Genomic DNA, 22,673 nt, shown 5'->3' on the forward strand with positions numbered 1-22,673 from the left:
TTGTGACACACATGACCGCGCATGTAACAGCTGTTGAAACGCTAGTGTTTCACCACTAGGTGGAGCTCTTGTAAGAGACGTGTGTGTATACACACACGTCTCTTACAAAATTATTGCTCAGTTTATTTTTGTATTTTATTTTTTTGTCTTGTTTACTGTTAATTTGACATTTAGAGAAAGAAATTAATTTAGCAAGTTTAAGGTAAGGGCAGAGGTCACTGTCCTGTTTAGAAAAAGGTCAGAGAAGCTGCTCATGGTGACGGCCTAGCCTTGTGAATATCAAGCTAAGAAGGAAATAAGAAGTGCTAAGTTACCAAATACAATGGTTTGTCCACTTGCAGGCCAACGTGGTATGTTTGTTTATATTTTGTGAATTGTATATTGTAAAATGTTCTAATGTTAAAATATAATTTTATTGTACATATGTGTTCACCAGTTCTATGGTGTAGCTGTGTATATTAAGAGGAGCACAGTAAACATCAGTAAAGAAGAACTCTCATGTCTCTCGTGTAATCATAGAATCATAGACGACTTAAGAGTGGACTCGTGCAGCAGAGAAGGATGGTGGGGACGCGTCTGAATGCTGTAGAAAACAGATAATTATCAAACACATAAAAAACAAAAGTAAGAGAAATGTAGACATAAAAAGCAAAATATCCTGCGGTTTCTCTTCTTGCTCACCTGAGGGCCACAGTCAATGAGGCCACTGCATAATTTGAGTCAGGAGAAACAAGGTCCGTTAGTGTAAGCCTAACTGTTGCCCCTGCCTGTGTTGTGGTAGGAATGTAGAGGTACTCCTAGTCATGGAAAGACCCTTGTTCTGTTCCAGGGAACCTGAAATGAAATGTAAAATGTTCAAATATGCACATGTCCTAATGAAAAATTAAGCGAGGAAACAGATCATGTCTAAGCTGTCCACGACACCACAAGTTTGAGCCCATTCCTCTTCACCATTAGGTGAGATAGTTGTTATTTGACACTATAGCAATGAATTTCATGACATACATACATACATACATTTACAAGTACACATATGGGGAAAAGAGGAGAGAGAAACAAGAAAAAAAAAAGGTATTTACCATGTATACACCCACAGAATTAAAAAAGAAACTCCAAGAGTGAACTCTCATTCTTTGTGCTCACTTCCTAATTACCTAGGGGCACCTTAAAAACAACCAGCTCCTCTCAACAGTTGGGACAGATCATTTGGAAAATAAGTAAGCAAAGTTCAATTCAATTCAATTCAATTTTATTTATATAGCGCCAAATCACAACAAAAGTCGCCTCAAGGCGCTTTATATTGTACAGTAGATAGCACAATAATAAATACAGAGAAAAGCCCAACAATCATATGACCCCCTATGAGCAAGCACTTTGGCGACAGTGGGAAGGAAAAACTCCCTTTTAACAGGAAGAAACCTCCGGCAGAACCAGGCTCAGGGAGGGGCGGCCATCTGCTGCGACCGGTTGGGGTGAAGAAGGAAAACAGGATAAAGACATGCTGTGGAAGAGAGACAGAGATTAATAACAGATATGATTCGATGCAGAGAGGTCTATTAACACATAGTGAGTGAGAAAGGTGAGTGGAAGGGAAAAACTCAATGCATCATGGGAATCCCCGGCAGCCTACGTCTATTGCAGCATAACTAAGGGAGGATTCAGGGTCACCTGGTCCAGCCCTAACTATATGCTTTAGCAAAAAGGAAAGTTTTAAGCCTAATCTTGAAAGTAGAGATAGTGTCTGTCTCCCGAATCCAAACTGGAAGCTGGTTCCACAGAAGAGGGGCCTGAAAACTGAAGGCTCTGCCTCCCATTCTACTTTTAAATACTCTAGGAACAACAAGTAAGCCTGCAGAGCGAGAGCGAAGTGCTCTAATGGGGTGATATGGTACTACAAGGTCATTAAGATAAGATGGGGCCTGATTATTTAAGACTTTGTATGTGAGGAGCAGGATTTTGAATTCAATTCTGGATTTAACAGGAAGCCAATGAAGGGAAGCCAAAACAGGAGAAATATGCTCTCTCTTTCTAGTCCCTGTCAGTACCCTTGCTGCAGCATTTTGGATCAGCTGAAGGCTTTTCAGTGAGTTTTTAGGACATCCTGATAATAAAGAATTACAGTAGTCCAGCCTGGAAGTAATAAATGCATGAACTAGTTTTTCAGCATCACTCTGAGACAGGATATTTCTAATTTTAGAGATGTTGCGCAAATGGAAGAAAGCAGTCTTACATATTTGTTTAATATGTGCATTGAAGGACATGTCCTGGTCAAAAATGACTCCAAGGTTCCTCACAGTGTTACTGGAGGCCGAGGTAATGCCATCCAGAGTAAGAATCTGCTTAGATACCATAGTTCTAAGATTTTCAGGGCCGAGTACAATAACCTCAGTTTTATCTGAATTAAGAAGCAGAAAGTTAGCGGCCATCCAGGTCTTTATGTCTTTAAGACATTCCTGCAGTTTCACTAATTGGTGTGTGTTACCTGGCTTCATGGATAGATAGAGCTGCGTGTCATCTGCATAGCAGTGAAAATTTATGCTATGTCTTCTAATGATGCTGCCTAAGGGAAGCATGTATAATGTAAATAGAATTGGTCCTAGCACTGAACCCTGTGGAACACCATATTTAACCTTAGTGTGTGAAGAGGACTCTCCATTTACTTGAACAAATTGGAGTCTATTAGATAGATATGATACAAACCACTGCAGTGCAGTACCTGTAATACCTACAGCATGTTCTAATCGCTCTAATAGGATATTATGGTCAACAGTATCAAACGCAGCACTGAGGTCTAGCAGGACAAGCACAGAGATGAGTCCACTGTCAGAGGCCATAAGAAGATCATTTGTAACCTTCACTAAAGCTGTTTCTGTGCTGTGCTGAGCTCTGAAACCTGACTGAAACTCTTCAAATAAGCCATTCCTCTGCAGATGATCTGTTAGCTGTTTGACAACTACTCTTTCAAGGATTTTTGATATGAAAGGAAGGTTGGAGATTGGCCTATAATTAGCTAAGACAGCTGGGTCTAGAGATGGCTTTTTAAGTAAAGGTTTAACTACAGCCACCTTGAAGGCCTGTGGTACATAGCCGATTATTAGAGAGAGGTTGATCATATTTAAGATCGAAGAATTAATTAATGGCAGGACTTCTTTGAGCAGTTTTGTAGGAATGGGGTCTAAAAGACACGTTGATGGTTTGGAGGAATTAATTATTGAAGTTAACTCAGAAAGATCAATTGGAGAAAAAGAGTCTAACTTAACACCGATGGTACTAAAAGTAGCTGTAGATAATATTACATCTGTGGGATGATTATTGGTAATTTTTTCTCTAATGATAAAAATTTTATTTGTGAAGAAGTTCATGAAGTCATTACTAGTTAACGTTAAAGGGATTGTTGGCTCAGTAGAGCTCTGACTTTTTGTCAGCCTGGCTACAGTGCTGAAGAGAAACCTGGGGTTGTTCTTATTTTCTTCAATCAGGGGACTAAACACTGAGGAACAAATCCTCATTTTGTCCTAAGACAGCAGTAACTCTTTCATCAGGAATAACTTTAAACAATTCCCTGTACCACAAAGTAACAGTGGGAGGTTTATCCTTAAGCCAGTTAATAAGAATACATTTCCAAGCTAACAGCAATAGTTTATCACATAGTTTACACTGCGAGTAAGTTAATGTTAATTCTTTCGAAGGTAAACCAAGAAGAAAGTATCCAGGGTCCCTTTGGATCCGATTCTGCTGTCCAAAAAGGCAAGACCATCTTCAGGTGTACGGAAAGAATAATTTTTTTCATCTGTGGAAAAAAGTTCAGTATGGCAGAGTAACGCATAGAAAAGCACATATTTTTTGGACAAGCTTGGCATGCTCTGTTAAACGCGTGTCGCATCTCTTTAACTCCTGTTGCCAAATCTTGCCGGCTATAAATGATCCGTCCGTTATAAGACAGCGGGCCTTTGTCTTTGACTACAGTAAGGATCCTCATCTTGTCCTCCAGATTATGCAACTTAATAATCATTGCACGAGGATGATTAGGTCTTGATAATCCAATAGACTGATGGGCTCTGTCAATTTCCCCCTGTTTAGTTTGTAGACACAACAAAGTCGCTAGCCAGCTTTCAAGGAATCTCGCCATTTCTCAGCCTTCAGTACCTTCTTTTAAATTCAGGATTACAGTGTTATCTCTTTGGCTCTAGCCCTCCAAATCCAGACAGTTTTCCATAAGCATGTGCATTTTAGTCTCCATATCAGCCAGTCTAGTTCCCATACCTGACACGGAGTCTTCTGCAGTTGATAGGCGATTCTCAGTGTCAGAGATCCGTTTAGAATTTAATTCTAATTGTGCTGATATATTCTTTAGTGATATTGGGAGATCGTCGAATTTATTCTCCATCAAAGTAGATATTTTGTCCATAACATTCTCATTAATATGCCCTCCTTCGCTTCTGACTTTTCAAGAGATTTGTTGGATGCAGATTTTGCAGCTCTTGTGGGAGGCATTTTAACGGACTCGTATTGCAACGCTTTTTTTAAGGTTGTGCAGAAGGTAACGATAGGAAATGCCCAGCCTCGGCTCTCTTTGTTGTAGCTGGGATCTTCAGTAAGGAGAAAAGTCACCTGAGGGAAAATCAGCATGAGGGACACGTGAGCTGTAAGTACACTGAAATACAGTTTGCTTTACTGCAGTCCCCACAATTTATATCCAAATTAAGTGGACAGTGAGAAAGAGAAGGCAAACAAGAGGGATTCTCTCAATAGTGTGACTGCATGTTATTTTTGGCTCTTTTAAAAAAAAAATAAAAAAAAAATATGATTGCTCCATTAATTATTTTATTTTTTAACAAAAGATTAACAACTAGATGAAATCACTAATGTTTCAATAACTGCAAATGTGCTCTGCAATCCATGAAGTGAAACTTTTCAGACAGCTGGCCGTAGGTTAACACAAGTCCTGTAGCTGCTACTGCCTGCTGGTCACATCAGGCTGGTAATCTCCAGCAGCTTTCAGCAGTCACGTCTTTATCTCTCCAGAAATTTTGATTTCCTTTAATCAAGTGTCTGCATATTAGTTGAAAATTTTTCTTTTTTCTTTTAGGATAAATTTCAAATGCAGGGTCTTTATCTGAAAATCTAACAAAATATCCCATTGAAATGGTCTTTGCTGGTAATCTTCGGCCTTACTCACCAGCACCCACCTGTGGCCATGAAAAACTGATGGCTGCAGAGAGACCTCACTGAATATTTTTGCTGTGTGCAGTAGCGGTTTTAGATACGGGCGACACGGGCAGTTGCCCGGGGCGGCATCGTGGTGGGGGGCGGCATCACGGACATCGGCAAAATAAATAAATAAATAAATTGCTCGTACTCATGCTGCCCCGACATCAGCCAGCGCATATTGGGAATGGCATAGGCACCGATCGGTTTTCTATCACATTTGGTGTGAGTAAGGGCGCCCTCCGTTTGCGAGGTGAGGAGAGGGCGGGGCGGCGGGGGATTCTCTGGCTGGCTGGAGCAGCATCTAATAACCAACTCGCAAAATAAAACAAAATGAAAACAAACCAACAACACGAAAACACCAGACATGATGATACAGACTTATAATTTGCACTGATGTTTTTTCGAAATTCTATACGTGAAAAGTGAGCGCGAGAGCCCTCGGTGCGCCTGCGCGCTGCTGAAGTCAAAGTAAACTTTATTGTCATCTCCGCTACATACAGTCCAGTAGCCTATATAGAGAGACGAGACAACGAGGCTCCAGTTACAGCAGTGCAAGTAAACAAACAACAAATATAAGAAGAGTAAGAAAATAAATATATACTTTAGGACTCGGGGTAAAGGGATCAATAACAATTTAAAATGTATATATTATATTTTGTTGATTTAAAGTCTCACACACAACCCGTTTTTTGAAAAAAAAAAAAGAGAAAAGAAGAGGAGAGGCCGGGGATTGAGCCTGCCTATTTGCCTGACACGCTGTCAACTTTACGCAATAATGCGAGAGGTGGAATTGCTTGCTTGTTTATTAAAGTGCTTGAAAAGTTTACAAAGCAATGTGATCGGCTCGCGATTCAAACTCTTAAAACATCACAGGCTCTAATGCAAGAAGGGGAAACTCGTTGTGCTGCGGTCAACAAAAACTACGGCTGCCAGCCCTCCTCTCTGTCAAAATCAAACCAGTTAAAGACAGACTGACAACGCCCTCTTAATGTCACTGCTAGCACCCACGTGATTCCCGTTACACATCACCATAGCAACCAAACAAATGTAAACCCAGTGATCATTAAAATTCAATACATTTAATTATGGCTCCTACAAGGAGAAGCGAGCAAAAGACACAGGTAAGCACATGTGTCATTGGATAATGGCAGGTCATGTATCCTAAAACATTAAGAATCACAATGCTTTATTAATCCCTAAGGAAATTATGTGGGTTACAGTTGCTCCAAGAAGAAATGGTAAAAAATGGTAAAAAAAAAAAGTAACAGTAACAGACTAAACTCCAAAAAATATATACAATGATATAATATTAATTAGTCAGTGTCAATTGTTGACTCTCTCTCTTCATCTTCATATGTGTGTATGTGTTTGTGTGTATGTGTGTGTGGGGGGGTGGGGGGGCGCCAGAGGGAGTGTTTGCCCAGGCCGCCAAACACGCTAGGACCGCCACTGGCTGTGTGGGACCGATTGTAGGCACTTGCTGCTACCCCAGGGGGTGAGCGCGAAGCACCCTCAACTTTCATTGCAAGACTATTGTACAGGTTGCAATGAAAGGAGAGATGTTATTAGAAGACTGGTGGGTGCAGTGCCAACACTTGGGCTCTGTCCTGTCGCTCTTTACTCAGTCGTTACTCTGAATCCAGACCATATTCCTATTCCAGAATTATTTTGGTATTTTATTGATATGGAACAGAACTAAAGATTAGAAAGAGAATCCACACACAAGTACACATCTTGTTTTCTTTTTAAAGGTGTGGAGAGTGGGTTCCAGTGTTTCAGGCTTTTAGTCACACTTCAACATAGATCAGACACAATGACTTCTCTCTTCTCTCCCCATCTTTTCTCAGCAGTGTGCACACGGAGCAACATTCATGTTTATTGTGTGGATTTTGTTTGATAGGTACCATGTCAGAAATAATCCTCTGCCCACTTAGTGCTATGTTTCATATGATATCAAATTGCAACAGCATTTTCTGTGTCATTCTGTAACACAAACATATGTGTTCCTCTCCATCGGCCCATAACAGCAGTTGTGGCATCGGTTGCAAAGGGAGATCACATTATTGTGTAGGAATTTTGGTCCACTTTTCTTTACAAAATTGCCTCAGTTCATTGACATTTGCAGACGTTTGTTTATGAACAGTTGTCATGAATTCTTGCTAGAGTAATTGGTGTTTGTGCTGCTCTGCTGTTTGGTTTTCTCCAAATGTGCCGCTCTCCACTTTGGTCTCATCTGTGCAAAAGCAATTCTCAAGAAGTCTTGTTGATTGTTCAGATCCAACTCTGTAAACGTTTCTTTTTTTTTTTCTTTTTTTTTGTCTGTCCCATTTGGTTCTTTAGCCGTCAGAATTGTTGTCTGAAGACCAACAAGGATACCAAATGGATTTATTTTGCCAAATGGATCATCATGGCATTGCCGTATTGGTCCATTTGATCAAACTTTGTTGTTATCATTTATTTTATTTTCAGTTGTTACAGATGGGACAGACATGACTGGGGGATAGGAAAGGGAGAAAGAAAGAGAGGAAGGAAAAGAAAAACAGAAGGAAAAAGGGACAGTGAGAAAGGGCACTTATAAAGACAAAGAGAAAAAAAACAAATCTCCTGGATCACCTGTTGAGAGAAAAAGAAGAGAAGACAAGCAAAAAAAAAACCAAACAAAAACTAAGCAACATACTAAACACAACACCATCACGTTAATCTAGCTAAGTGTGAACAGCAGTAAATACTAAATATTGAAAGTTGTTGTGCAGCACGCAGGACAGACAGCGCACAATGTGCTTTGAAGTAGCAGCTAAGAAAGGTGTAGTTTATGTCTACGAACAGTGAACACCCGTGTGCACACCTGTGTGGATCAACGCGCTTGTATACAAAAGGTTTCCCCATGTAACGGTCTGCTAGAGGGTGTGGAGGCCCATAGCCCCGTCCCCCAGGGCATGAAGCAGGCATGGAGGAGATCCAGGCTCCAGACATCCAGAGGCCCCAGAGTGCGAGAGCCCAAGGAGTACCACCGGAGGGGCATCCGTGCCACCCTCCTGGGAAGGGCTGAGGAGATCCCCAGACGAGGGGGTCACCCAGTAGCCACGGAGCAGAAGCCAGAGGGGGCTGCACTGGCGTGCCCGCCGGCTCTGCCGGCAGCCAGCTGTGCCAGAGTGAACCGAGTTGCAGGCCCCGAGGCCGGAGGCCCGAGGGCCCCCTTTGCCCCGGAAGAGGCCTGACCGAGCGACAGGCACCAGGCCCCGCCAAGTAGCCACTGGGAGTGAGCTGCTGCATACCTGAGCGCCCAGCCCCGGACACCAAGAACCACCAATGCACCAACCCCTGAGGGCATCAGTTACCAGCAGGGAGTGTGGTGAGGGGAGATAGGCCTCCACACTTGGAGGGCCTGGGAGTACCCAGGGAGGTGGAGTCTAAGACCCGACCTGACATATAGACACAGACAAACAGGCACACACAGACATAAACATGCTTTCCCACCCTCATGCACACATATACAAACACTCAGCACTCACCCAATGTAGGGATAGACATACATAGACATGTACACACAATCATACTCCCCAAACATACTCTATGCCCCGGGTCCAGGTACCCTTGCCCCCAGAGGGGGAAACGGCACCCAGACCCAAGAGATGTGACCCTTTCCCCCGGGGTGGAGGCAAGCAGACCGCCCCAGGCTCCGCAGCAGCAGGGAGGCCAATCGGACAGCCAACACCTCCTCCCAGCCCCCCGCCCCGATGGCTAGTAGAGAACGGGGGGGTGTGAAGACCCCATACCTCCCTCCTCCCGCTCATGTGTAGTGTTGCTGCGTGTTGTTCTAAAGTGCATTTAAAACAAGGGAGGGCATGGTGCTGCTGCCAGAGAGCAGCAGGTGTTAGCACGGCCCCTCCCGAGAACCCTCAATGTCTACATGGATTTAAAATTGAGAGGTGGGCACCGGCGCCAGAGGTAGGGTTGAATACACAGACCGTCCTCTGGACGCCGTTAACGTGGTCACCCTCAAGGCCCTACATATATATATGTGTGTGTGTGTTATGAGAGTGTGAATAATGTGGATGTCTAAGTTGTGGAATAAAATTGAGGCACAGGTGGCCAGAAGGGGACAGAGGGGGGGGAATGCCTCCCCTGCACCCTGGTGACACACCCGCACCCCAAGGCCCTACCTGTGTGGGTGGGTGTGGTGGAGCGGGAAGAGGGAGGCAGCCGGGGATGGGGAGGAAAAGAAGGGAGGGGCAAGATGCCCCTCCTTAGGGCCAGCTCCCCCGCTGACCCCAGTAGGCACCCCCGTCCTCTAGTACCCACCAAGGCAAGGGAGCCCAGGCCCATCCAGACCGGGGCCTATGGCAGCAGCACCGCTAAGCCCTACAGGACCTGGGGAAGCCCACCCCACCCCACCGCAGAGGAAACTATACCCACCCCAACATTCAATCATCTCCAGACTACACAAGACAACAGACACCCAGGTTAGGTTTATTCTCCACCTCTCCTGTGTCTCTCCCCCACCTGCAGAGTGGACTTCTGCAAGGATGGAACAACCTCCCTGCCAGTTGAAGAGCCCCCCAGTTAGGCCGATGCACCAGAGGCCCCCTGCGCCAGGGCTGAGCCCCCGTGCACCCACCTGCCCACAACCTCGGCGACACACCGACGAGGACCGAAGCCCCAAGGCCCAGCCAGAGCCCCATCACGGAGACGAAGCACCCCCGAACCCCAAGCCCCCCCGCCTGCCCCGGATCCACTCAGGGGCAGCCAGGCCACCAGGCCAGTAACCTACGTCCGCCAGTACAGACCATCCCCCAGCCCCGCTGCACGCAGCCACGAGGAGAACACCCTCTAAGAGCAACCAGAGCCACTAACCAGGTTATGACCACAACCCCCCGGGTTGAGCCCTCCAGGGATAACGTCTCTAGGGGTTCTCCTGGCGCCCTAAGCCCATCCCAACCTCCACATCAACCACAATAACGAAGGCAGTAAACGTTTCTTAGTGAGAGAGGGCATTCACCTGGTAACACCTCCAAACTAGCCAAACACAAACTTGTTCACTGTTTTAGTAACTGAGCTGCCTTTAACTTTAAAATTGAACATGCTAACCAAGGCCTCATTATTTTTATATTTTTGCAAAATAATGAAGAAAGAACAAACGTCCAAATGAAGTGATATTTTTCTTTGCAGCTTCAGTATCCAGAATCACTATGATGCAGCTCAAATGGGTACAGAAGTGGAAAAATGTAAAGGAAAATAAAGAAAGTGACATTACATTCGGCTCCAAATCGTAGGTGTTACAAAGACTTTGGTATCAGATGACCTTTTGTATCAGTTGAGTGTGAACTACTGCAGAAGTTCTCTGATGGTCTCTAGCTCAGTTTCCCTCTTTTGGTTCTCTAAATTTTCAAGATTAGGCTGGCACAGATGATGGAAACGCTACAAAATGGAGAAAAATGGAGCATATCATTATGCTTTCTATTGTGATAAAAATCACCCAGTAAATATGAAACCCATACATTTTTGTTTAACTATACATTTAATGTTAAAACACAGTCATCCCACCTGACTTAGAGTCCCAGTCCCAGTGCCCAGTTTATACAGGGCCCATCCTGGAACAAGCAGGATGGAGGAGAGAGCCAGTACCCACCCCATCACATATGCCCAGGATGGGTAGACGTACCCCCGATTAAAGGTCAGAGGCTGGTACTCGATTAAAGAACATATAAAAGAGCCCTGAGAAAACAAAAGGAGATGGTTTAGCTAATGGAGAATTGAGTGTTGACATCTTAGCACTTAAAGCCCAACTCACCAGTGAGACCAGTGGTGTGAGGTAGAGCCAGCAGAGTTTAAAGAAGTAGTTGGCTCGTGTTCCTGTCATGTCCTTTATTATGTCATACAACTTATCTACCCCTTAATAGGAGAAGAAACAAAATTAACAACATATAAAGATCACACATGGTGTCAATGGAACGCCAAGGATGTATTTTTTTCACATGAAGATCAAATGACAGCCAAAGGAGTCATAATCAGTCATGTAAAGACTCCATTATAATGTCCTCACAAGTGTCTGCAATCTCCAAAAGTTGAATCTGTTCATCTGGACGTAGCGTTTTGTGGGAGAAACGTTTCGTCACTCATCCAAGTGACTTCTTCAGTCTCAGCTGACTGCAGGTTTCCCCAACCCTTATAAACAGTACATTTGCATAATGACTGAAACCAGCCCACTGAAGGAACAATGAGCTGTGAGGTCAGTTCCTTAATCATAATTATGCAAATTCTCATGACCATTGATCAACAATCACTGACCAAAACCCACTGATCAAAGAACACTGATCAATGGCCATGAGTACCATTCACAGAGAGTTGGGGAATGGCTGCAATCACAGCATTGTAAGATGGCGAAAGATGTACCCTTAGGCCCCCTCCTCAATTCAGAGATGGTCTTTCCCTTTTCACGTAAATGGCCTCCTTGACTCCGCGCTCAAACCAGCGTTCTTCCCTGTCCAGGATGTGTACATCCTCATCGTTGAAAGAGTGTCCACTGGCCTGTAGGTGTAAATAAACTGCAGAGTCCTGGCCTGATGAGGTTGCTCTTCTGTGTTGTGCCATCCGCTTCGCTAAACACCGGGTCTCTGTGGCTTTTAAACCCCAAAATACGCTGCGCCAAAAACTGGTCCACCCCAAGGATCGGGTCCCCCGACACAAACAGAGTAACATAGTGTACGCTGTTAAGTGCCAGGAGGATTGCCAGGATTTATACATCGGGGAAACCAAACAACCTCTAGTGAAGCGGATGGCACAACACAGAAGAGCAACCTCATCAGGCCAGGACTCTGCAGTTTATTTACACCTACAGGCCAGTGGACACTCTTTCAACGATGAGGATGTACACATCCTGGACAGGGAAGAACGCTGGTTTGAGCGCGGAGTCAAGGAGGCCATTTACGTGAAAAGGGAAAGACCATCTCTGAATCGAGGAGGGGGCCTAAGGGTACATCTTTCACCATCTTACAATGCTGTGATTGCAGCCATTCCCCAACTCTCTGTGAATGGTACTCATGGCCATTGATCAGTGTTCTTTGATCAGTGGGTTTTGGTCAGTGATTGTTGATCAATGGTCATGAGAATTTGCATAATTATGATTAAGGAACTGACCTCACAGCCCATTGTTCCTTCAGTGGGCTGGTTTCAGTCATTATGCAAATGTACTGTTTATAAGGGTTGGGGAAACCTGCAGTCAGCTGAGACTGAAGAAGTCACTTGGATGAGTGACGAAACGTTTCTCCCACAAAACGCTACGTCCAGATGAACAGATTCAACTTTTGGAGATTTACTTTCCTGGATGATTGAGAATGCATCAAGAAGTGTCTGCAAGATTTGCTCCTATATATGAGAAAATTTCCCTGATCATGTCATCATCATGGCATCCTTAGTGTGAGATATAAAAGGAAAAGCACACCTACCAAATATCCAACCCAGTGCCAGAGTTTCAAACACACATAGGAAGAGGATGCAGGCTCCATTACAAGCATAGTAGTCAAACAACTGGAACACAAACATCCCTCCCTGGAGACAATGGCACAGATATTTATTTCGCATGCATTTATTTTTCTCACTAAAATCAGGATTACAATTAGGATATGTAATGTTTATTTTTTTCTTTTAGACCCACACACACATTTCCAAAACATTTTTTGGCAGTGATACATTACATACAGACCTCAGTAATCATGACAAGCTGACAGAAGAAGCAGATTAGGCAGAAGAGAAGGAGAAAAATCTCCCTTCGACCGGCCCTGCGCAACACTTTGGGAAACATATCGATGAAGGACGTCATCACCACCTCCATGGCAACAAACTGTGCAGAGAACAGACAAAACACACTGAGTAAATTTCAAAGCATAAATGCAATGTTCCAAAGTTGTGTGTGTCTTACTTGTGTATCCAGACCCAAGAGAATGAGCATAACAAAGAAACAGATGGACCACAGTTGAGGAAGGGGCATCATGGCTACAGCCTGAGGGTATGCAATGAATGCCAGGCCTGGACCTGAAACACAACATGATGGAACACTAAGCTCCTTCTACACAAAACATACCAGCTACATGCTATTATTTGTATTTCCACTGTATTTTTTTCTTTTCTCTATGTCTTGTGACCAATGTTGCTTTGCTACTGCAGTTTATAGTGGTGCTGATTGTTTGTTTCCACAGCTGTAAAAATAATTTTATGCCACTGAGACCTAAGTCTTAATTTCAAATTAAGCATCACAAAATGTCAACTTAGTGACTCAAACATTTAACAAAGCATTCTGTTTTTCTGTAGAAATGTGAATATTACAGAAAAAACAATCCTTCTGTTCCACATTTCTCCTCTTCTTCCACAACCCCCCAATTCCTATAATCAAGATAACAAGGAAACTTTCACACAATGTTTGGATGCCTATTTTCTTATTGAGATATAGTAAATTTTGACTTTTCGATGGCAAAAGTGCTTTGTTGTTCTTCTTCCAATCCTGGAAACAAGTTCCCATAGATTAGGTATAAACTCACTACTGAGAAATTAACTTTTGTAAACGAAAAATGCTGAAATCATTCAAAAAAATACTGTTCTTGAAAATCAAGCCTAACAATTAAACAGAGCCCTGAAAAATTTAAAAATCTTTCTCCTTCTGTTACCAAGTCTGTGACCAGTTGAGACATGCTGCCATAATATTGTTATGTAAGATTGAGTCCATTTATAGATCACTGTTATGTCATATTTATGGGTCCAGGAGAATGTGGCTGCATGTTTGTGATATATACCTGACTCGGCCACTTCTGCAATGGGAACGCCTTGCTCATGAGCCATGAATCCCAGCACTGAGAAGACAGCAAAACCAGCTACAACACTGGTACCACTGTTCAGCAAACACAGCATCAGAGAGTCTCTGCAGATCACAAAAACAAAGTGCATACTCCATGGAGTCACTGCATGTGGCAAAATATGAGGATTGAAATATTTATTTAAAATTAAGCTTAAATAACTATTGATCATCATGTACTTATAGCAGTTGTTGTTGTATTTGTTGTAGCTTCCCAGCGCAATTAGGGAACCCACACCGATACTGTAGGAGAAGAAGATCTGACTCCCAGCCTCCATCCACACCTGTTCCAACAAAGCAACAGTATTACACTTGTCCACCTGTATTAGACACTGTTTTAGATTTGAGCTTGTACCTGAGGGTCCATTAGTCGTGAGGGTTCAGGCAGAAGATAAAACATCACTCCTTCTAATGCTCCGGGAAGAGAGAGGCCACGAATCAGCAGAATTAACAACATCACATAGGGGAAGGTAGCTGTGACATATACCACCTGTGGAAAAAAAAACATTTTAGAGCATTTAAGTGTTTACTCGATATGTACTATGTACAGTCAGGTCCATAAATATTGGGACATTGACACAATTCTAACATTTCTGGCTCCATACACCACCACAATGGATCCCAAATGAAACGAACAAGGCGTGCTTTAACTGCAGACTGTCAGCTTTTATTTGAGGGTATCTACATCCAAATCAGGTGAACGGTGTAGGAATTACAACACTTTGCAAATGTGCCTCCCACTTCTTAAGGGACCAAAAGTAATGGGACAGAATAAGAACCATAAATCAAACATTCATTTTTTAATACTTAGTTGCAAATCCTTTGCAGTCAATCACAGCCTGAAGTCTGGAACGCATAGACATCATTAGGATCGTGAGCAGTTCCTTTCCTTCTCCATACTCTTCTCTTCCCGTCACTCTGCTACAAGTTAATCTTTGTCTCGTCTGTCCATAGGATGTTGTTCCAGAACTGTGACGGCTTTTTTAGATGTCGTTTGGCAAGTCTAATCTGGCCTTCCTGTTTTTGGGGCTCACCAATGGTTTACATCTTGTGGTGAACCCTCTGTACTCACACTGGTGGAGTCTTCTCTTGATTGTTGACTTTGACACACATACACCTACCTCCTGGAGAGTGTTCTTGATCTGGCCAACTGTTGTGAAGGGTTTTTTCTTCACCAGGGAAAGGATTCTTCGGTCATCCACTACAGTTGTTTTCCGTGGTCTCCCGGGTCTTTTGGTGTTGCTGAGCTCACCGGTGCATTCCTTCTTTTTGAGAATGTTACAAACAGTTGTTTTGGCCATGCCTAATGTTTTTGCTATCTCTCTGATGGGTTTGTTTTCTTTTTTCAGCCTAATGATGGCTTGCTTCACTGATAGTGACAGCTCTTTGGATCTCATACTGGCAGTAGACAGCAACAGGTTCCAAATGCAAACAGCACACTTGAAATGAACTCTGGATCTTTTATTTGTTCATTGTAATTGGGGTAATGAGGGAATAACACTCACCTGGTCGTGGAACAGCTGTGAAGCCAATTGTCCCATTACTTTTTGTCCCTTAAGAAGTGGGAGGCACATATACAAACTGTCGTAATTCCTACACCGTTCACCTGATTTGGATGTAAATACCCTCAAATAAAAGCTGACAGTGTGCAGTTAAAGCATATCTTGTTTGTTTCATTTGGAATCCATTGTGGTGGTGTATAGAGCCAAAAATGTTAGAATTATGTCGATGTCCCAATATTTATGGACCTGACTGTATATGTACTGTATATATAGCTACACTGAGGAAAAATAATTACTTGATCCCCAGCTGATTTTGTAAGTTTGATTGCTTATAAAACAGTGAACAGTCTCTAACTTTTGTGGTAATTTAATTTTAATGGAGGGAGACAGTATATCCCCCAAAAGAACATTAAATAAAAGTTATAAACTGATTTGCATATCATTGAGTGAAATAAGTACTTGAGCCCCTACAACCTAGCCAGAATTCTGGTTCCCATAGATTGGCTATTGTGGCCTATGTGGCACACAGATTGCAATCCATCAATTAATTAATCAGTTACAGATGCTCCTGTCACAGTTCTGGGTCTTAGACCCAGCTTTTGAGTTTATTGTGCTTTTTTGAGTGTTTTGTTTTATCATTATGACTTAAGTTTCAACAGTCAGTCCTGAATTTATTCTTGTTATTGCTTCAGAGTTTTCTTGTGATCTCAGTTTAATCCCTATTTATTAGGTTTCCCTTGTTCCCCCCTTGTCCTGTGTCCCTCGCTCCCTCTGTGCATGATGTTTGCCTTTTCTTTTTACATGTGCCCCTCCTTGTGTTTCATTCCATATTCCCTCTGTCTCTCGTGTGCATTCATGTCTGTTCTCCACAGCCCATTTTGCCTCTTGTTTCAAAAAAACAAAAACAAACAAAAATAAACATGTCTTATGTCTATTTGTCCTGTCTGTTGCCCTGAGTTTAGTTTCTCACATTTTAGATTAGTTATTGGCTTTCGGTTTTTCTTATTTTTGTACCTTTGTGTTTTTCGCCTTTTGTTATTAAGTTCCTGTTTCCCTCTGTCATCTGCACCGGGGTCCTCACATTGCCACACACGATCTGCACCCACAGATCGCTGACAACAGTTTTCTATATTTTGTCCATAAAATATGGAAAATTTGTGCAGGTAGCTAACACTTCAAGTTAAATACTTATTTCATCCAATGACATGCAAATAAATTAATTACATACCTTTTATGTCATATTCTGTCTCACTCCATCTACCATTTAAATTAGAGACTCATTAGAGACTCATGTAAGTGGACCAACTTCGGCAGGGGATCAAATAATTATTGCCCCCACTGTATTTACCAGCAAAACTACCTTTCCTGTAGATCTAACTCCTTTCCAGATACAAAAGTAGCAGACGATCCACATAGCAATGAGGCACAACAGCACCTCCCACTGGATGCTGCCTATTTCCTCAATGCCCCCTGAGATCATCAGCACTCTTCGTCTAGAAGTAAATTAAATGCAGAAGGTAAAAAAAACACTAGATAGATTGATAGACAGACAGACAGACAGACAGATCGATTGGTAGGTAGATGTAGATATATATAGATGCAAAAGGTACAAAATGCTTTATTGGGCTTTAAATAACTTGGTATGTAGGCTTTTTCAGTCCATCTACATAGACATACTCCCAAAATTCGGTGGCTGCAGAGGTCGAGTTTGTCTGGTTGGTCCAGTGGACGGTGTTATTTTGTGTTGAAAAGTCTACACAGCCCTCTGAGAGGAGAGTGTCAAAGTGCCAAAGTGTCAAAACATTAAAGTTCAAATACTTAAACATACTTCAACTATTTTTATTGGAAATTGGAAACAATCTTTGCATTTTACCTGTGTTCCAGTAGTTGTTGCAGGAGGCCCAAGGAAGCTGAGAGCTGAAGGAGAACACGAGGTAGAGCAAAGCCCAGGACAGAATAATGATGTAGGTCATACAGCTATAGAAGAGAATTAGCTGTCCACCAAAGCCAATCCCTGAAAGGCATTTACAGGTAATGATGACAAAAATCTCCATTTATCAATTACTCAGACTCTTTGTTGTTTTAGGGTTACTAAACAGTTTTGCCTTGAGGTCTGTGACTGTGGTGGCTATTTGAGTGAACTCATTGTCATGTTCAAGAAACCAGTTTAAGATGATTTTGTGATATAACAGGATAATATGACATTATCCTGCTCAAAGTAGCCATGGTCATCAGCAATACTTAGGTAGGCTCTGGCCTTTAAACAATGTGCAGTTAGTACTAAGGGGCACACGGTGTACCAAGAAAATTTCCACCACATTACACAACCATCACCACCACCACCAGCCTGACCCACTCATCCAAGGCAGTGTGGACTCATGCTTCTATGCCAAACCTACCATCAGACAAAAGGTTTGCTCTCTTCTCCAGTTTTTGTGAGCTTCTGTGAATCACAGTCTCAGTTTCCTGTTCTTATCTGAGTGGCACCTGGTATGGTTACAGCTGAAGCCCATCTGCTTCAAGGTTGTTGTGCATTGAGAGATCCTATTTTTCCTTGGATATACATTTCATTTTGCATGTGCACATTTGATTTGTGTGTGGGTATTGAAATCCATGTGTGCGTATTCAGATTTTTGCTACAATAATATCTCAAGATACTGTAGCAGGTTACATGTGAAAAGGGAGCCTAGTAAAAAGTTGGGTGAGCTGTAATTGTGACTTGCCTGTATTTTCAGTGCTTTCAGCAAAATGTTAAGACTTTTCAGCTGGCCAAAATAATAATAATAATAATAAATCCTAATAATGTGCAACTTTAAAGTCCACTTTTTGAGGCTGCTTGCATTCTGTTGCTAATTGCTATCTTAAAATGCCTGAGTCCAATAACTTGCAGCTACAGTAGCTACTTTTATGTGTAGAATTCAGTTTTGGGATAGTCCAGGACCTGTTATTCATGGTCAGAAGAATCCTTTGAAAATAAATAAATAATGAGTGCCACAAACACAGTTTTATACATTAGCTGGGTAGCTCTCTGCAGTAAAGGGGACAAATAAATGTCAATATTTAATAAAATTGAGTATTTCTAATTTGAACACCATGGGAAATATTTGAGATAATGTAGAAAAGTCAACCACATGCATAATATTAGTCTTAACATCCATCCATCCATTCGCTTCCGCTTATCCTTTTCAGGGTCGCGGGGGCGCTGGAGCCTATCCCAGCTGTCATAGGGCGAGAGGCGGGGTACACCCTGAACAGGTCGCCAGTCTGTCGCAGGGCTAACACATAGGGACAGACAACCATTCACACATAGTGGCAATTTTGAATTATCCAGTTAACCTATCCCCACAAGCTGCATGTCTTTGGACGGTGGGAGGAAGCCGGAGTACCCGGAGGGAACCCACGCAAACACGGGGAGAACATGCAAACTCCACACAGAAAGACCCCGGCCTGATGGTGGAATTGAACTCAGGACCTTCTTGCTGTGCGGCAACAGTGCTAACCACCGTGCCACCGTGCTGCCTTTTTTTTAATAATAATGGATTGGATTTCATATAGCGCTTTTCAAGGCACCCAAAGCGCTTTACAATGCCACTATTCATTCACTCTCACATTCACACACTGGTGGAGGCAAGCTACGGTTGTAGCCACAGCTGCCCTGGGGCAGACTGACAGAGGCGAGGCTGCCATATCGCGCCATCGGCCCCTCTGGCCAACACCAGTAGGCGGTAGGGTAAAGTGTCTTGCCCAAGGACACAATGACCAGGACAGAGAGCCCGGGGATCGAACCGGCGACCTTCCGGTTGCAGATACGCTTCCCAACCCCCCTGAGCCACGGTTTAACATGTTAAATTTAAATGCATAGATATTACATCTTATTCCTTTAGAACTCACTAGTAGTAAATCACTGAGCATTACTTGCAAAACACAATGTTGCCAGTAATTGTTTGCTCTCAGTTAAGGCTTGAACTCTTAACTTGAGGATTGATAAGTACAGAACTGGGTTAACTTTAAATACTTATTAACTTGTTCACTACAGTTTGAGACACAGTTGTGCAAGACTGTGAATAAATGGCCATTGAAGAGAAGGATAACATGATGTTTTCTTGTTATTATAGATGCCTGAACAACTTACCTTCTGCTAGTGGGCAAAGCTTCCTCCAGCAGGTAATGCCACCCTCCTGGGTGAACTGCCCTATAGTTGTCTCCAGCAGGAACACGGGTACACCACAGGTTACCACAAATACCAGATATGGCACCAGGAATGCACCTGAATTAAAAACATACACAGCAAACATATCTGTTGTGCAGCTTCTGAGTAACAAGCTTACTCAATTAAATATGGACCTGGTATATGCTTTTAAAACAAAACATATATCAGTTGTTTAAACATACTACCAGAATTAAGACAACATATTGGGAAGTTATTAAAGGAAATTTCTAATAAATTGTTTGACTAGTACTTTTACTGCTACTACTACTACTTTTTACTAGAGATGGACCGATCCGATATTACGTATTGGTATCGGTCCGATACTGACCTAAATTACTGGATCGGATATCGGCGAAAAATAAAAAATGTAATCCGATCCATTAAATATCAAAAAAGCATCTCACAAAACTTGTGACACGGCGTAACTCGGCTCATAACCGTAGCACTTTGCAGCAGTATGCCTCATGTGATAGAGCGGCTGTGTGTATTTGTAGCCTCGCCACCAAACCAGCATTTCATCTCCGAGGAAGTTATCCCAGAGAGAAGTAAAGCAAGTGTGTAAGTTCATCTCTGAATGTTTGTAAAGCATTCCCATGTTAAGCTTAACAACCGATATATAGAGCCACTGCCTCTCTCTCTCCCTCTGCTGCTGCTACTTCAATCGTGAAACTGCTTAATGATCAGCTGATCGGCTTTTCTGTCGCGAGTCCATCTCTCTTCTTTGTTTTTGGCCCACTTTGCACCAGAAAGAGGAAACCAGCGGCTGAACAACAGCAGCACGTTTAAGCTTGATAATCTGTTGTTAGAATTTATTTAATATTACTTTCTAGACCAGGATCCTTTTCTACGTAGCTGACGGCTGGTAACTGTGCAGGGGCGGATCTAGCAAAGTTTAGCCAGGGGGCCCGATAGGGCATGAACAGGGAAAAGGGGGCACAAAGACATACTTTTCTTTCTTATTCTCATTTAAAATATGTAGCTTTTAATAAATAATTATCTGAATCTTACACCCAAAGTTTTAATCTGATGTAAAATGTATAGAAGTCCATTACTATATATAGTAACTCTTAAGTCTATATACCCTAGTAAGCTATAGTACTTTTTCCTTTGGGAAGGTACCGTCTATGAATTCTGCAATTCTGTTGAAGAAAGATGTTGAATCTATTTAATTATTCTTGAAAAATAATTTATTTCTGTGCATTTTTTTTCACCCTGCATCAAATTAAAGTTGATTACATCGATTAAGCATCATGAGGTGGAGGGTGGGTGGTTCCCTATTTTTTTTTATTTTATTTTTTTTGCTGGGAGTTTGCAACCCTATTAGTTAGGTTGCTTAATATTTCTGCTAAGTACTCTTTAAAATACCAGAATAGGGAGGATGGAGTAGGTTTAAGTTAGGTTTTAAGTTAGGTAAGGTTTATTAGATTGATCAGTGTTGCTGAACTATGAAATATTTTGGGTGCAGTGTATTTTTTACATACAGGTATAACAGAATAGCTTTAGTGTTGTTGTTTATTTAAACTTGACTATGAACTTATACAAAATGCAGCAAGATATTAAAAAAACTGTTTTATTGATTAAAAAACACACAATATCGGATTCATATCGGTATCGGCAGATATCCAAATTTATGATATCGGTTTCGGACATAAAAAAGTGGTATCATGCCATCTCTACTTTTTACTAGAACTTTGTTTGTGAAAGTTGAATTCACAAAAAAAAACTACAAGAGGCAGAGTTTTATAAACTAATAATATTGTTTTCCTTTTTTTTTTTTAAATTATAATGATTCTATTGCAAACAAACAAGCTGCCTGAGGACGGGATGCTATTGAATTCAATGGAGCAGAGTCTGCACTTTGAATGCTGGCATCAGATTTGAGGGAATCAAGGTGCTGCAAAATCCAAAATGCTTCAAACAGATGGAGAGCCCTGCTTGGCCTCACCTACAGTTGTCATGTGAGCTAGTTCAAATGATAAAATTAACATTTCCTAGAGTACCAATGGAGTTTGAAGTCACACTTTCAGTCTCATTTCAGTGACTGTGAACTAGTAATAATAGACCTTGAACTAGGATTGTTCAGTAATTTATTTTGCTCATGCTTTGCACAATCAATATAATCCTACAAGATTAACACACCTTTTGGTTATTTAATGTAAAATAAATATATTAAATGAATTAAACATAAGTGTTAGGAATGCCTACCCCCTCCATTTTTGTAACAGAGGTAGGGAAACCTCCACACGTTCCCCAGGCCGACAACATTTCCTGCCACAGCAAGGAGAAATTCGACCTTATTTCCCCAGTGTCCTCGCTCCTCCACCTCTGGCTGTGTGTCTCTCTGCGTAGATTTTCTTTTCATCATTTCCAAAAGTTCAGGGTGCAGACAATGATGCCTCTGCCTTTGGTGCTCTAATCATCACTGCCTTTATATTCTCTGCCAATTCTGTGTTGAGGAATGAGTTAATAAGTTTTCAGTAGAAACATTAATTAATTCCAGGAGAATAACTGGGTGAAACAAAAAAAAAGGTTACTTGGTTTAAAAGCTTTCACTTTTAACTTGTTGGGGTCTATGTTTTTCAAGATGCATCTCAGATATGCACAGGATTAAAATTTAGTTGTGCTGCATCGCTATGTCACAACTGCCATTCGTTAAGCTATACTTGCCAGTTGTTACGTTCCCCTGAGGGGTCTAGGCGGTGAGGGGGGACGTAACAAGTGGGGGCTCGTCCGGGATTGTTGAAAAGGGAGTTTCGAGTTGGAATTGGTTTTTGATTATCTTGCTTTTCTTTCACCTTTAGAGATTCACAACTTCCCAGTTAAGTTAGATGAGTGTCCAGCTGAGCTTATTGAGTTCTTCCTTTGGGCACTCTTTTGTTGTTTTGCCTTTCTTATTTTCGGAGTA

At 42.2% G+C, this 22,673-nt stretch overlaps 1 protein-coding gene across 2 annotated transcripts; it reads right to left on the bottom strand.

Moving 5' to 3' along the window:
• Positions 1-10,357: 10,357 nt before the first annotated feature.
• Positions 10,358-22,374, bottom strand: LOC106096432 (sodium- and chloride-dependent GABA transporter 2). 2 transcript variants are annotated; one of them, XM_019367369.2, is made up of 14 exons: positions 21,974-22,374; positions 19,691-19,825; positions 17,432-17,572; positions 17,236-17,323; positions 16,919-17,051; positions 14,412-14,546; positions 14,237-14,340; positions 13,998-14,122; positions 13,130-13,242; positions 12,914-13,051; positions 12,657-12,759; positions 11,003-11,103; positions 10,756-10,926; positions 10,358-10,629 (listed from the first exon to the last, which is right to left on the bottom strand). In XM_019367369.2, exons 1-14 carry the CDS (start codon positions 22,131-22,133, stop codon positions 10,537-10,539), a joined length of 1,740 nt encoding a protein of 579 aa, XP_019222914.1. In that variant the 5' UTR covers positions 22,134-22,374; the 3' UTR covers positions 10,358-10,536. The 2 variants fall into 2 exon arrangements, with proteins under 2 accessions (XP_019222914.1, XP_019222915.1); XM_019367370.2 differs by having other exon boundaries at positions 17,432-17,475; positions 21,974-22,060.
• Positions 22,375-22,673: the final 299 nt, after the last annotated feature.

Source organism: Oreochromis niloticus, linkage group LG14 (assembly GCF_001858045.2).
Source record: "Oreochromis niloticus isolate F11D_XX linkage group LG14, O_niloticus_UMD_NMBU, whole genome shotgun sequence".
In the NCBI taxonomy this organism is placed as follows: domain Eukaryota; kingdom Metazoa; phylum Chordata; class Actinopteri; order Cichliformes; family Cichlidae; genus Oreochromis; species Oreochromis niloticus.

Coding starts and splice junctions, on each gene's coding strand:
- LOC106096432 (XM_019367369.2), bottom strand. CDS start 22,133: ATGATGAAAAGAAAATCTACGCAGAGAGACACACAGCCAGAGGTGGAG. Junction 19,826..21,973: donor CTGTTACAAAAATGGAGGGG/GTAGGCATTCCT, acceptor TTTTTAATTCAG/GTGCATTCCTGGTGCCATAT. Junction 14,547..16,918: donor GAGTTAGATCTACAGGAAAG/GTAGTTTTGCTG, acceptor TTTTTTCCACAG/GTGGTATATGTCACAGCTAC.